The 14,999-nt window shown below is 42.1% G+C and overlaps 1 protein-coding gene across 1 annotated transcript in view; it reads right to left on the bottom strand.

Moving 5' to 3' along the window:
* Nucleotides 1–5,387: 5,387 nt before the first annotated feature.
* Nucleotides 5,388–14,999, bottom strand: part of Frem2 (FRAS1 related extracellular matrix 2) — a 132,331-nt gene continuing 122,719 nt past the window's right edge. The window contains exons 18-24 of the mRNA XM_027394954.2: nucleotides 14,176–14,280; nucleotides 12,726–12,853; nucleotides 12,507–12,641; nucleotides 11,718–11,844; nucleotides 10,526–10,713; nucleotides 10,176–10,322; nucleotides 5,388–8,033 (exon numbers count right to left, since the gene is read on the bottom strand). Coding sequence (XP_027250755.1) covers nucleotides 7,524–8,033; nucleotides 10,176–10,322; nucleotides 10,526–10,713; nucleotides 11,718–11,844; nucleotides 12,507–12,641; nucleotides 12,726–12,853; nucleotides 14,176–14,280 — 1,340 coding nt within the window. The 3' untranslated portion in view covers nucleotides 5,388–7,523. The remainder of the gene's footprint in view (nucleotides 8,034–10,175; nucleotides 10,323–10,525; nucleotides 10,714–11,717; nucleotides 11,845–12,506; nucleotides 12,642–12,725; nucleotides 12,854–14,175; nucleotides 14,281–14,999) is intronic.

Here is a 14,999-nt window from a genome sequence, read left to right as displayed (position 1 = left end):
AGGACCCCCACAGAAACAAACCAAAAATAAAATGAGTGTGTGTATTTCTCATTTGAAGGTGATGGCCAATAGCTGAGCTGCCCCAGGTAGGATTACAAGGTAAGGAATGGACAAGTGACAAGCCTCACAAGAAGCCAATGTGTTGTGTGAGATCTGAGTTTCTCTGACTCTCAGTAGCAGCGTGTATGATCAGGCAGGAATGCTCTCTGAGGCTAAATGTGGGATTATTCTTTGAGAATTTGAATTGCACCTTTCCTGGGTGCACCTTACTGGCAGCATCTGGGCTGAACAGCGCAGTCTCCCCAAGCCAGATGTCTACCAGGTGCTCACAGTTTGTAAGGGACCAGTGAGAGGGCACAACCATTAAGACAGCTGTGTCTACAGGAGACAAGAAAAGCAGAAGCCAGACCAAGGTGAGCAACAGTTTTGAGTCTGTAGTGGGTACATTTCTCCGGGCTATTTCCAAATACCCGAGGAAGCGAACATAAGGAAGAAAGAAGGGTTTAATTTGGCTGTTTAAAGACTTGGCAGTGGGAACAAGAACCTGCAATCAAATCAAGGAGCAGAGAGATGGAATGCCTGTGCTAAGCCTGCCCGACGATCAGGGCAGGTCTCAGGCTCTCAGTCAAACCTCTATGGAAACGCCCTCATGGACATGCTCAGCGTTGTTTGCCCTAGGTGCTTCTAAGTCTAGCTAAGTAGATGGTGAAGATTAACCATCCCAAGGTCTAAGGCTGGGGCCGGTGACATAATTTGACCTCTTCTTTTTGCTTATGTCCCCTTAAGAGATTCTTCGCCTGGTAATGACCCTGGATACATCTCTGTCCTACTCTACTTCCCTGGGGTTTAATCCTCCTCTGTTTAACCAACTCACTCTTTGGCTGCTTTGCATCTTGTCACATTTACATCAAGGGTGGCACTTTATGCTGAAATACAGTTTGGATTGTGGGGGGAGGTAGTCAAAGATTACCAGCAAGCTTTTGATGGGTTGGAGTCCAGCTTGGTTGAAGGGAGGGGGGAACTGGCACACTTGCATCTCATCCTTCTACCCCCAATCCCATTGGTTTCTTCTCTAGTCACATCTGTCTTGCCTTGGCTTGGGGTTTTTCTTAAACTTGGGGAGTCTTTGTAGTGCTTGTTGAGCTCACAGCAGAGAGATTACATTTCCACTCTGTGTACTTACTGGTGGTTCTGGGTTCCTGCCTCTCTCTGGTCTTCTTCCATTCCCTTCTGAAAAGCCAGGCTTCCCTTCAGCAGTGTGGAAATTTTCCACTGCAAAGACTAGTTGCCATTCTTTCTTCTAGAAGCCTGATTGACCTGAGCATTTCTGTTGCTGGCCACAGTCAATCCACTGGCACACAGTTATTTTTGTCCCTCATTTTTGAGATGTTGAAGGTGCTTTGACAATGTAGTAATTCCTTTTCTTCTATTTCACCTTCTTTATCACAATCCCTCTTCTCAGAATTGTACTATTGTATCTGAAATAGAATATGCTTGTAGGTATTACGGTTATTATTGTTATTATTATTAAATAATGGTGGCTTCATGTTAAAAGTCTAAGCTAATTGATATAGAGGAAATCAGGGTCCCCCTTGAGGGTTCTTAGTCTTACTAATAAAATAATTTAAAATGGAGTTAATGGAAGCATAAGGACAATTTTATTAGAGTTTACAAGAAAAACTCCAGAGCAGACAAACTGTAAACTTCAGTTGCCAGGCGTTGGTGGCACACACCTTTTAATTCCAGCACTCGGGAGGCAGAGGAAGGCAAATCTCTGTGAGTTTGAAGCCAGCCTGGTCTACAGAGTGAGTTCCAGGACAGTTTCCAAAGCAATATAGAGAAACGCTGTCCCCCCAAAACAAAAACCAAATACAAAAACAAAAACAGTTGCTGCCCAGAGAAGGAGAATAGAGAAAAGGCCATGCCATTTAAGTTGGCATGGAAGTTAGACAGATGATAGTGGTAAGGCAGGGCAGGAGGTTTTAGTATTGGGAAACTTAAGAGTTGGCTCAAGACACCCCAAAACCAAGTTCTCAGCACGAGGGAGATTTATTTGCTCCAGATGGACAGAGGGAAGAGAATAAGCTGGAGAATAAGGAGGGGGAAGACAAGGGAACAAGGGAAGAGAGGAAAAGGGGGCAAGGGAGAGAGGGAAAGATATTTGACTGGGGTGGGGGTTGAGAAAGGACTGCTTCTGGATAGAGAGGAGACAGAATGGCACATAGGAAAATGACAGTTTATAAAGGGAAAAGGGGAGAAACCACGTGTTAGGATGAGGTGCTTAATTTTAATTGAGCACGTTAATTAGGTGAGCCAAAGTGGGCTTCTGATTCCTTGACTTCAATACTTTGATTGCTAGACCTGAGTAGTCAGTCTCAGGAGGAGGAAGTAGCCAAATAAGGAAATAGACTTAGGTGGCTAGCTTTGGGGATGTATCTGATGTTTTTTTTTTTGCAAGGCAGAGGGGATGGAGGAGAAGGGCAAGGTCTGCCAGAGCCATGTTTGCCATGCTCAGGCTGGTTAGAGTCCCTTCATTTAGAAAGTAAGGAAGCCAGAAATGTTGGGGGAAAGCTGAAAATAAGGAAAACATCCTTAGGAAAGAGTCAGAAGGAAGGAAGAAGTTGCACTTGCCTAATAACTTAGTAAAGCGGCAGACTATGACTCTTACTTGGCTGTGGCCCCTAAGCTTCTCACCAGGGGTGGGGATTCTAGGAAGGAGAGTAGTGTCTCTTTAAAAGATTCATTATTCCACCCATCTCTTTAGCAATGCCTAGGGTGAGCAACCTTCTCAGAGCTGATCTCTTAGCCAGGGATGGCCCTTCCCAACTGGGATGTCATGCTCAGGCCAGGGATTGATTCTATTCTCTTGGCCAGAAGTTTTACCTAAGATAACAGAATTATTGGCTTATGTGAAGTCTGAGTGTGGGTGGCCAGTCAACATTGGTAGTGAAGACCATAAGGGTGGATTCATCCTCATCAGTGAAGCTAGACCAGGGTCTTAATCACAGCAGGGTCTAACCACCGTGCAACAAAAGCACTAGTGAGTTCAAACTTGATTCATTAAGACATACATTGCCAGGGAGGCCTTTGACTTTGAACTTGCTTTTAGGAGCAGGCTTGTAAATTTGTCTTCACTCGACGTTTTCCTCTGAGATACAATGTGGTACGTACTTAAGGATCTCTCTCTCTCTCTCTCTCTCTCTCTCTCTCTCTCTCTCTCTCTCTCTGTATTCTATGTGGTCTTTCCAGTGGAAAAGGAAGGAAAACATGTCCTACTTTTAATTTCTGATCAAAATGGAAGTAGCCACTCAACCCTGTGAACTTTCCCTTCTCTGATAGGAAAGAGGGTGGGGACACAGTGGTGTGGCTGTGAACTGATGCACCTGTCCTGAAATGCCTGCCATGCAATTCTAAGAAAACATTTTACGGAAATAGATTAGCCTTTGAATGAATATCAGAAACCCCCACAGCAGGTTTTTTACAAATGACCTTTATGTTGACCTTGAAAATCACCCATGTTATTTCAATGAGAACAATGCATTTAGCGAATTCCTTACCTAGTACTGAGATTCTTTTTTGTATGCACATGTCTTGCAAGCATTGTTAATAACTGTAGTTACAGTTTTCTTCCTAACTACACAGCTGAGTGCTGGTAAGCAACTAGGCATTTGCAACCCATTCATTTGTAGTAAGTCAGCGACAACTCTTGTATTCTTTATCTTATGGTTGCTCTCAAGGTTAGAAAGAGGAAAGAACACAAGAAGATGGTCTTATGGTTGCTTTCAAGGTCATACAATTTTGAGAATTTCCAATTTGTAAAGAACTTGCCTCATTACAAATATTCTGTTTTCTTTCTATCAAAGGACTTAATGTTTCCATGTCAACATTAAACACGGATTTTCAAAATGAACTCCCCAACTCTTAAACTCTGTGATTGTGCTTTGAATTGTGAGATGGCCATTTCATGTTTCTCCTCCTGGAAACAGTCTAATCCCCAGCACTGAGGTATAAGAAAGGACTTTCTGTAATCTTTACACACTTGGTTTGGTTTGGTTGAGACAGGGTCTCTCTGTTGTTCTGGTTGACATGGAACTCACTATGGAGATCCACCTGCTTCTCCCTCCCCAAGATTGGCATTAAAATCATGTATCAACACATTTAACCATTTTTACATTAAAATATATTTTTCCCCAGATCTTGTGCTTGCTAGGCAAGCCCTCTACCAGTGAGCTAACTCCCCAACCCCCCATTTTTTTTTTTTGACATGGTCTCTCTACATAGCCCTGGATGTTCTGGAACTCACTATGTGGACCAGGCTGGTCTCAAATTCATTAAGATCCAACTGCCTTGGCCTCTGGAGTGCTGAGATTAAAGTTGTGAGCCACCAAACCTGGCTTTACACATGTTTAAACACTGACTTTGAAATTGTTACCCTGGGAAAGGCCTCACGGTAAGGTGGCTTGCTAGAACCTTTTTGCTATTCACCTGCTCACCTGATTTTTAAGTGTATATGGAGTCTTTACATATGCCAGGCTATGTGCTGGCCTTACTCAAAGTGCTCACACAGGACTTGCTTTATGATTAAAAATGTGGACTCTAATGTTGATGTTCTAAAAGGTTTTCATTATGGGTCACAGACAGAAGGGATTCTCTTCTATATTGACACATTCCTCCAAAACAAGCCTTACTTGATTATCAGATGCCCAAAGGGTGAGTAGCCTGGTGTCCAGCCATCACTCAGAATGGATGATCGATCTTAGATGAGAGGGCAGTACTTTTCCAGGCAGTACTGTTGCAGTCTCCCTATCTGGGAGACGGAGGCAGGAAGACAGAGTTCAAGGCCAGCCTGAGCTAAAGAGCAAATTCATAGCCAGTCAGGGCAACTTTTTAGACTGCCTTGAAGCAAAATGTTAAGAAAGGGTTAAGAGGGCTGTAGGTCAGAGGTGGAGTGGCACCTAGCATGTGTGAGTCATATAGTACAATCCCCAGCACTGAATGTATATATTATATTGTGTATATTTCCCTCCTGAGCCATGTCTCCAACCCAATTACCCATGCATTTTCATGTTTTCTTGCTCATCATATTCTTAGGAGAGACACTCATGCTAACACTTATTTTTGCTTTTAGCGTATAATATCAAACAGATGTTGGTCTGTCTCAGGAGGTTCAGAGGAAATCAAGAACTATAATTGCTGCTCTATCGAAAGTTACTTCATGTATTTGTTCTCAAAATATCAGAAATTTAAAAAATATTGGAAACAAGGACTTTATTTAAGACATTTTTCCTATTGAAGACTTTTTAAACAATTACTGTATTTAAAGCAACACATTTAGTAAATAGATATTTTTAAAATTATGAATAAGTACAAATAAAAGAAAACAGGGAAGAGATGGCAGAGAAAGAATACTTATATTTCCTATTGGGGGAGGATAGACTTAATTTGTATTTAATATACCATCTAATTTATAGATGATAGAACAATATAAGGTTGACTGAAACTTGGCATAAAAGCTGCCTGGCTAAAACATGTTATAATGATGTGTCACAAATTACTACATTCCCTTCCTGACTTCAAGATCACAGTGCTTGGAAGCTCTCAACTGCTAGTGACAGACAGACAGACAACCGAGACAGTCACTCTGTCTTCAGAAGTTGAACCCAAAGCTAAGTAGCCCAAATTCCTACCCTGTTGGCATCATGTTAATTCCCAAATTATGAGGTAGCCAAGCATGGGGTTGAGTATCTGCCAGAAGTAAAACAAAGAAAGGTTGATAACAAACCACACGATCTGACCCTGGGGGGTTGGGGGCAGTACTTTGTGTTCCTGTGAGTCCTCTGGTGGGACCTTTGGGCTGCTGAAAGAATTCCTGAAGCTCCCCAATAAAAGGATACTAGAGTCTACTTCATCCCTTGGAAGACACTGAATGGGTAGGGAAGCAGGCATCAGACACTCACTTCCTCTCCTCCAGGAAAATGTAGCTCCCCTTTCTCAATTGAAAGATGGCTGGTACTCACAGACAGCCATTGACACACAGGAATGACAGTGATGAAGTTTGCCGTCTATATATTTCCATTCTACCAGGATGCCCAGCCTGGCTAGGGTGTGGCTGAAGTGTGAGGGACTCCACGAAGCACTGGAGGGGTAGGTTTATAAGGCAAAGGCACTTCATTTTTATATGAAATATGTTTACTAGGTTTTAGGGATGTGGCCATTACTCTGCTGAAATACCCATCTTCTAAAGAGAATTTCTGATGTAGGGTAAAAATACATTTCTGAAGAGATAGGCAATGCCAAGGAAACTTTTACACAGTGAATAAGCAAAGTGACGAACCACAGATAAAGTCCCAGAGGGGGATCTCATAGCACCGCCTCACTGAAGTGGAGAAGCCAGACAGATATTCCTGGATCAATGAAGATTATGACTGACATCACTGGCCACCTCCAAGACAATTTCTGGAGTGACATATATGGAGATTCCCATCACTTAGACAGATATAAACCTAATACAATTCCCTATGGTTGTTACAAGCACTGGATGTTGCCGAGTGGGTGTTACCCTGAGGGCTAACATGATCTGCTGCCACTGTTCTCGATAGCATTCCTAAGAGGCATTCTGGTTGTACATAGAATGCTAATCAGTTCTACTTTCACCCTTCAATACTGAAAACATCTAGGCTCAGTTCTTAAGAACATTGTCCTGTGGCAAATCTAATTCTATGGCATCTCTTTGTCATCAAGTCTACAACCCTCTCACTCCCCACTAAGGCTGTATACCAGTGAGGCTGATTAGCAAGAGTGAGGCTGATTAGCAAGAGTGTGGCCGCTACTATATACCAAACACATCAGTCTCTTAAAAATCATTTCCAGAATTAATATATTCTTTGGTTTAACTTAATGTTAAATAAGCAAACAAGACAAAGGAGGTCTGAGGATGAGAAGCTATTCCATCCAAATGAGGAGTTTTCCTTTTTCTATTCATTCCTTCTATATTTTCCCAATAGTAAGAGGTGATTTGTGGGTTGAGCTAGCCCTGGTCATGACTTCATGCTGTCTTCATGGATTAGAAAACTTGTCATAACAGTGTGTTCATCACCCTTTCCGACTACCAATTAAAACCTTTAGTTATACAATGAATAAACAATGTGATAACTGCATTGTCAAAGTCCCCACTAATGTAACAATAACGTAATAGCCAATGTCTCTCAGACATCCCAGAGAGTCCTTTAGCACCTTTGAGCATCACTGAGTAGGTTCATCTCCACTGATGCCTAAAATAAGAAGCACCTCCCCTGACAGTCATCCAAGGCTCTAAGCATCCTGTATGTTTTCTGGGCAGCAGGAAAGATGTTGCCTGGATTTGCCCTTTGGTGCATGTATGATGCAGTGGAGTTTAAACCAAAATCTTCTATTATAGTCAGGGTTTCTGAGCACCTATGTCACAGGAAGTCTCAATTCTCTGCTGCTGGTCCCAAACAGTCAGGGTTCTCGCACAGTCTTTTCTAGGGCACATGACCAGGTGATCACACCTCCGAGCTGTCACTGTAGTGGTTCTGTGGGGGCACCATGGGCTCACTGCTTCCAGAGCCCTGTGGAGCATTCTTGCCCTTGATGCTTTTGTTCTTGCACAGGACCACTACAACCACAGCCAGGCAGACAGTGAGCAATCCCACTGCGACACCTCCCAAGACAGTGACAAGGTTGACTTCAGAGCTGGGACTGTTGAGCTCCCAGGGCAGGATGCCATCAGGAGGAATTCTTCCGTAGGGAAACTGCCTCTTGTCACGCCGGTCCAGGGAGATATGCTGCAGATTTGTTCCCCGATTGTTCTCAGCACCTATTTCCCGTGCCAGTGAGGGTGTGCTCCTGATTGCTCTCTTCTTCCAGCTCTTGGTAGTTACTTGGGGCTGTCCCTGATGCACCACAGAGTGGTACTGGTACTCCAGACTCCTCTTGCCAATACCTCGGTGGCTGTTGTCCTTTGACTTGACTGTGTAGATTGTGTGTATGTACCATTCTCGGCCCAAAGCAACCTAGAAAACACAACCCTATGTGTTAGGAAACTCAATTCTATGCAGGCCCAATATCAGGGCTATCTAAGAGAAATTAATGACAGCAGTCATGATAAATGACCATTTTGTCTGTGAATTAATTTACACCACACTCTTCAGTGACAGGCTTTGCATCAAGCATCCAACTCCATAATACACTTGGTGTAACTCTCACACTCCCCCCTGTTTTTTTGCAGTCTGGGGGTTCAATATCAGGTCTTTATATTTGCTAGATAAGTGCTCTATCATTGCCTTATGCCCTCAGACCATCCTAATAGCACTCTTAGATAGCCATGTACTGTGTTTGCAGTCACAATAACACTATAAATTTTCTTTTGATCTTTCAGTCTATCTTGTTAATTTAAAAAGTAGGTGAATAAGAACATAAACAGCTTGGCAATTTTCTCTGTCTCTTTCATCTAATTAGTGCTAAAGGTAGAACCACAGCCCAAACCTTCAGAGCCTCAGCCCATCTGCAGTTACTTATTTGCATGCAAAATGGTGGGGGTTGGGAAATTAGGTTTTTCTCAGTTTCTTTTTTGGGAAAGAGTCTCACAATTTAGCCCTGAGGGGCCTAGGAGTGTTCACTATGTAGACCAGGTTGAACTGGAACTCATGGAGGTGTGCCAGCCTCTGCTTCCTGAGTGATGGGACAAATGGTGTGTGCCACCATACCCTACTGGCAGATCAGTTTTTAAGCTTTTCCAGCCCCTGGAAAAAGGAATATTTTTACAATAATCCTTTGGGATATTGGAAATTTAGGGAAGTGAGCTATTAAGAGTTCAGAGTGAAAATGGTAGAATACTTGTTTGAAAAGCTTCAGAGGGAGAAATAGGCTTTCTCTAGGTCCTTTCTTAGAGATGGCTCAGTTGGCAAAGTGCTGCCTTGCAAGTGTGAGGACCTAGAGTGAGTTTGAGCTGCAGAACCTAAGGAAAAGAGCTGGGCATGGTGTCCCCCAGCTTTAGTCCACGTACTAGGAAGATGGAAACTACTGGACTCTTAGGGCTTGCTTGCCAGCCAGCCTGGCCTTCATGGTGAGCTCCAGTGCACTGAGAGACTTGACTCAAAAATAAGAAACCAAAGTGTCCTCTGACCTCCACATTCATGTGTACATGTATGCAATGCACATACCCTGTAATGTGGGCATATGTTCTCTCTCTCTCTTCCTCTAACACACACACACACACACACACACACACACACACACACACACACACACACACTTTTTCCTGAGGTTGAGAAAGAATAAAACATGTCCCCTGTGTGTAAAAAATCCTGTTTGTATAATTTGCGCATGATGATCATAAAGAACACGCTTGCCCATGACATAGGCACATTTCTAGGTGTCACGCCCATGTCTGTCTAGCATCATCATAACTACCTACATCTCTTTACACTTTCCGTCTCTGGGTCAGGATTTTTGGTCTTGGTCTATGGAGGTTTTATTTCCTGTCCATGATTGCTTGATTGATTTTCTGAGCCTATCAATTTATATAAGACCTTACTCTGAAAAGATAGATCATAAAAACACAGGAAGGGCTGGGCATTGGTGGCGCACGCCTTTAATCCCAGCACTCGGGAGGCAGAGGCAGGCGAATCTCTGTGAGTTCGAGGCCAGCCTGGTCTCCAGAGCGAGTGCCAGGATAGGTTACACAGAGAAACCCTGTCTTGGATAAAAAGAAAAGAAAAGAAAAGAAAAGAAAAAGAAAAAGAGAAACACAGGAAGGAAGCTTTGACTAAGAAAAGTAAATTGTTTAACTGTCAGACGTGTGTGATAAGCTAAATAAGAGTCTTCATTACACATTCTTTGGGGAAAAAGATTTATTTATTTTATTTTATGTGGACAGGTATTTTGTCTGCTTGTATGTTTATGTGGCACATGTATTAGGAGGACAAAAGAGGAAGTGTATTCTTCTTAACTACTGAGCCATCTCTCCAGCCGCCATTAAACTGTCTTATATTGTTAATAAGATAATACTAGGTAGAATTTAGGGTGCATTAAACATTCCCATTCTTCCCATTCACTATACGCACTACTGCTCTTATTTTCATTTTCTTATGCTATGCCCAAGGCAGTGGGTTAAGTACTTACTAGTTATATAGCTACTGTATGTCTGGACCTACCTGAAAGAGTGGTGTGGAGTCTACTCTAAATCCATCTGATCCAGGCTGATTCACTAAGAGAATGGCTTCAGGGTCATCCACTGCCAGTTTGGCATTAAACAAGACATCTCCAAAGCTGGTAGCTTGTGTCTCAGGCTGAGCCTTATCCTTGAAGCAAGAAGGAAGATAGTTATCTCCGTGCCAATGCTAAGTTTGCAAGGACAGAAAGTTCTCTTGTAACTTTGGGCAAGTACAAATCACCATAAAATGTCACTATGTAATTTAAATAAAATGATGATATTGTTTTAAAATATAAGATAAGAAGGCTTATCCGTGATATTTGATACAGTTCATTGGGTCAAAGTACTTACCACAATTTTAAATCTATGTAAGAGCGAAGGAGAATCAGCCAGGCAGCCGTATTCTGAATTCTCTGGGCTGTACTTTGGCACATAGCCATCATTCCCTGTGCATAAGAACACCTTCTCAATACTGCAGTAAAAGGAGTCACCAAGGTTCTGGACAGGGTCCACCATGACTCGACCATAAATCATGTCCCCTAAAACAGAGATGGAAATACACTTCTGTTATATGTGGTGACACCATGAACTATGAATGACAACAATGACACAGATTATTTGCTTTGCTCCCTAACCTGTCACCGAACACTGAGGCTTTGTCTGTGTAGACCTCAGGATCTGCTCTATTTCCTGTGACTCGGATTAGAGCACCCTGTAGACTGAGCACAGAGAAGCAAAGCATGTGGAGCCCCTGATTCTCAATCCATGTGGCAGTAATCTAAAGGTCTGATCTATCACTTGATATTATAGCACCCCTCATGGGTAAGTCCAATTTACATGAGTTAATTAATTGGTGAGATATTGACTAATACAACCCAAAATAACATTAAGAAAGAAAATATCAATAAAAAGCCTAATTCACTTCATTTGCTTTTGTAGGTGGGTTTAACAAAGCCCCTGACATTGCACTCTATATCTCAACAGCTGCTGCTGCAGCCCATGAGTACACAATCCATTTTGCTAGGTGTTGAGCATATAGCATCAAACAAGGGAGGCATAGTCTTCACCTATGAGGTATTACTCACACAGCCCAGACATTACAATTTAAGAAAATTCAAAAAGAATTCTGAAAAATAAATGAACAAAAAACCCAGACTTCCCCAAAAGTTACTTGGGAAATGGAGATAGAGGTTATATTTCTTGGAATGTAAAAACCATTCAGTGTCATATACCAAATTTTGGTTAATCTTTGCATAAGTTAAAATGAGACAGATTCATATTTTTCATGTCCAGGAGGCTACAGGCTTCCTCCTGGAAATTTTAATAAATCAAAGTACCACAGACACACAGGACAATAGAACATCACAGACACATGGAAAACAGAACATCACAGATACACACAGGACAACAGAACATCACAGATACACACAGGACAACAGCACATCACAGATACACAGGACACAGAACACCACAGACACACAGGACACAGAACATCACAAACATGCAGGAAAACACAACCATCTTCTTATCTGGCAAGTGTTACCTTCTGCAAAAGCAACATCACTTTCTTGCCCAAATCCCATGGATCCATCAGACAACCAGAGGCTCTTCTTAGACAGTAGATACATGTGGGTATTCAGACTAAACTCGGCTGCCACTGGGTCGCTGACCTAAGGCAAAGGGGAAACCTGTTATGTATTGGTGACTCTGCTGTCTTCAAGCACAGACCACACTGCTCACAGGCACACTACCATCACACACTGCCATGCCTCCTTGAAATGTTGTTGTCCATTGTTTTGATTTTGCTATTGAGAAACAAAATTGGTGATGTTACACCATTTCTTCTTTTTGAGTGAGACTTAGTGGCATCACCTTGGGCTTGTATCTACAGGATGATCAGGGTACATATGTAAAGTATTTGTAAGTATGGTCAGCAGGAGGCCAACAGTGTAATTTCTTGGACCAAGGCTAGTATTTGACTTTTACAAATGTCTAAGGCCAGTTATGTAATATGAGGTGGATTCTCATATTCCTTGAAGACTGAGAACACTATGAAGTATAGACTTCTACAGAAAATTGTCATACCTCCAAGATAGCACATCACAGGAGAGAAGCAAAATCACATAACAGCTCAATAGCTCTTCCATGAACTGAGACTATGGCTTTATGTTGATGTAACAACAGACAGAAGAGAGTTCCTTTCTCCCTTGGTTCCTTTCTGTCCAACTTCCTTTTCTCTCAGTATTCAAGAATTGAAAGCACATGTATTGATTAAAGAAAATCATGTCTTTGAATAAAGTGGATTCCACTCTGAGAGTTCTGTGATACATACCTGTTGGAATCGAATGTCAAGGTCAAAGATGACAGGCTCTCTGGGGTTGCAGGTGACAGGCAGACGATACTCCAGGTTTGGTGGGGTGGTGCAAGGCACCAACTTCACTGTGTATGTGCCTGAGTAGTCACGGACCTTTGAGGAGGAGAGAAGCCATTTTCACTTTGAAATGTGTAATGTCATCAGAAGGCAGCAGAGAAAGGACTTGGTTACACTTACTGCAAAGTCTGACACAAAGCTCCATTGCTGGTCTGGCTGGTTATATGTTGGATCACTCCTGATGAGGCGGAGGGAAAAAGTGAGGCCTGGATGGTCAGCAGACACGATCTCTGAGCTGGTAAAGGAGGCTGGAAAAATACCAAACATTACAATGGTTTAGAGGTTGAATTGAAAAGGTCCACAACCATGTAGTTTTCAAAGTACTGTGTCACCTAGTTTTTAATTCTTTCTTACAAGTCTTCAAGGTTGGTATGTTTATCTATATTGCAAAAAAAAAAAAAAATTAAAAAGACAGAGAGTGACTATGGGACTCGCCAAAGCTCACCCAGATAGGTTGGGAGTCTTTGGACTACTCATTTACTGTCTTTCTGATCTAGATAATTCAGCCAAAATGTAGGTGCTCAGGCTTCTTTCTCCAGAGAATCCGTGCAGGGCAACCCACGCTGAGTGAATGCTGGGCTAGCACATCAAAGCCATGAGCTGAACTTAAAATATTCCATTAGCAAAGCCATCTTATGAATGAACTCTAATCTAATTAGATTGCCTGCAACTGGGGCTAATCACAGATTCCAGTTCATTGGAGAGATGGGTACTTAGAAGAGACCTCAAAGTTCAGGAAATCCTCGCTTTCCAAGAACTCATCATCACAATGAGGCCATATGAGGTTCCTTTTGGTTCTATGTTTTTTACAGCTTAATCTGCTTAAAAAAATTACAACAGACCCTCTTTTCCTCTTGGACATTCAGCTGTTTTCTCCTTTCTTAGAGTCTGAGCCCAGAAAAAGGATGGCTGTGGAGATAGCGAATGCTTCCTCATCCAACCTGACAGGAGCGGCATTGCAGTAACATGGGAAATCAACAGGGCAATGTGGAAAGTCCATGAAAAAATGAACCATTTCTAATGAAACAGCCTTTGTAAAACAAACAAATATGAGCTTTTGGCAGATGTCTTATCAACATTCAAAGCTCAGACAGTCACTGTCTCTATCAACTGCAGTTAACGTGTCTGAAGCTTGAGAATGAAAGCAAAACACCTCTTCTATCTCCATTCAGAAGTTTTCACAGACTTAGAAAAAAACCGAGTAAATGTGCTGGCAAAATAAATGGACTGAAATGAGGTTTTCCTATCATAGAAACAAAGCACAGAAAAGGACAATTATTCTGTGTGTTTTATCGAAGGAAAATTCTCATTGAAAACATTCCCAGTAAGGCTTTCTTTTACATATATTCAGGAATGTTACCTTTTCTCTGAAAGTTTGCATAGTGATAGTTTTCCAATAGGGTAAGCTATCGGTGAGTGATGACCAAGCATTAAGGACATAATTACACGTGTTGAACTCATATGAAATAAAGAGTTTCAATGCCAGCTAGGAAACGTGTTGAGACCCATGTGGATACGAAAATGTTCATGTAGTTGTGTGGGAGGTGGCTGCACACAGACACAGGCTTACCAGGATGTGACAGCACAAATAAGCCATGGAACTGAGCCTCTGTCTTGAAGTTCACAGCGAGGCGTCCGTCCTCAGCGATGCGCATGCTGGTCGGATAGAGAGAGCCTACAGAGAAGCACATGAGAATAAAAATGGAGATGGCCTGAGACCCTAGTGTCTTTTCTGACCAGCTTGGCCCAATGTACAGATTCTTAAGAAAATATCTTTAAACTTTCTATAAGCAGACATTATCAGATGAATTCTAAATAATAATAATATATTGTATATAATAATAATATAATAATAATAATAATAATATAAGTGGCAAAAGTTTCTCTTATAAGGAGCAATGGGGGGAAATGAATTAACTAATGAGTCAGGTCACTATAAAATACACAGATGACTATGATACTTTTTTTTTTTACAGTTTTAGTTTACAAAAACCAAGATGTAATTTGAGAGAAATGACAAATCCAAATGGCTTTGTTGAAAGTGTAGAGATTGAGATATGTAAGTAGAAACTGGTTGAGCTCCCCAGAATAACGGCATAATATATGGGCTTGGAGAAAACTCTGATGACTTTCCACCACCGCCGCCGCCACCACCATCACCATCATCACCACCACCACCACCACCATCATCACCACCACCCATCATCATCATCACACCCCACCACCAACCAACCACACCATCATCACCACTCATCATCATCATCACCACCATCATCATCATCATCACCACCAACACATCATCACCACCATCATCATCACCACCGACCATCATCACCACCACACACCACACCATCATCACCATCATCATCACCACCACCATCATCACCACCACCA

Source organism: Cricetulus griseus (assembly GCF_003668045.3).
Source record: "Cricetulus griseus strain 17A/GY chromosome 1 unlocalized genomic scaffold, alternate assembly CriGri-PICRH-1.0 chr1_0, whole genome shotgun sequence".
In the NCBI taxonomy this organism is placed as follows: Eukaryota; Metazoa; Chordata; class Mammalia; order Rodentia; family Cricetidae; genus Cricetulus; species Cricetulus griseus.
This window is presented reverse-complemented; position numbering and strand designations above follow the sequence as displayed.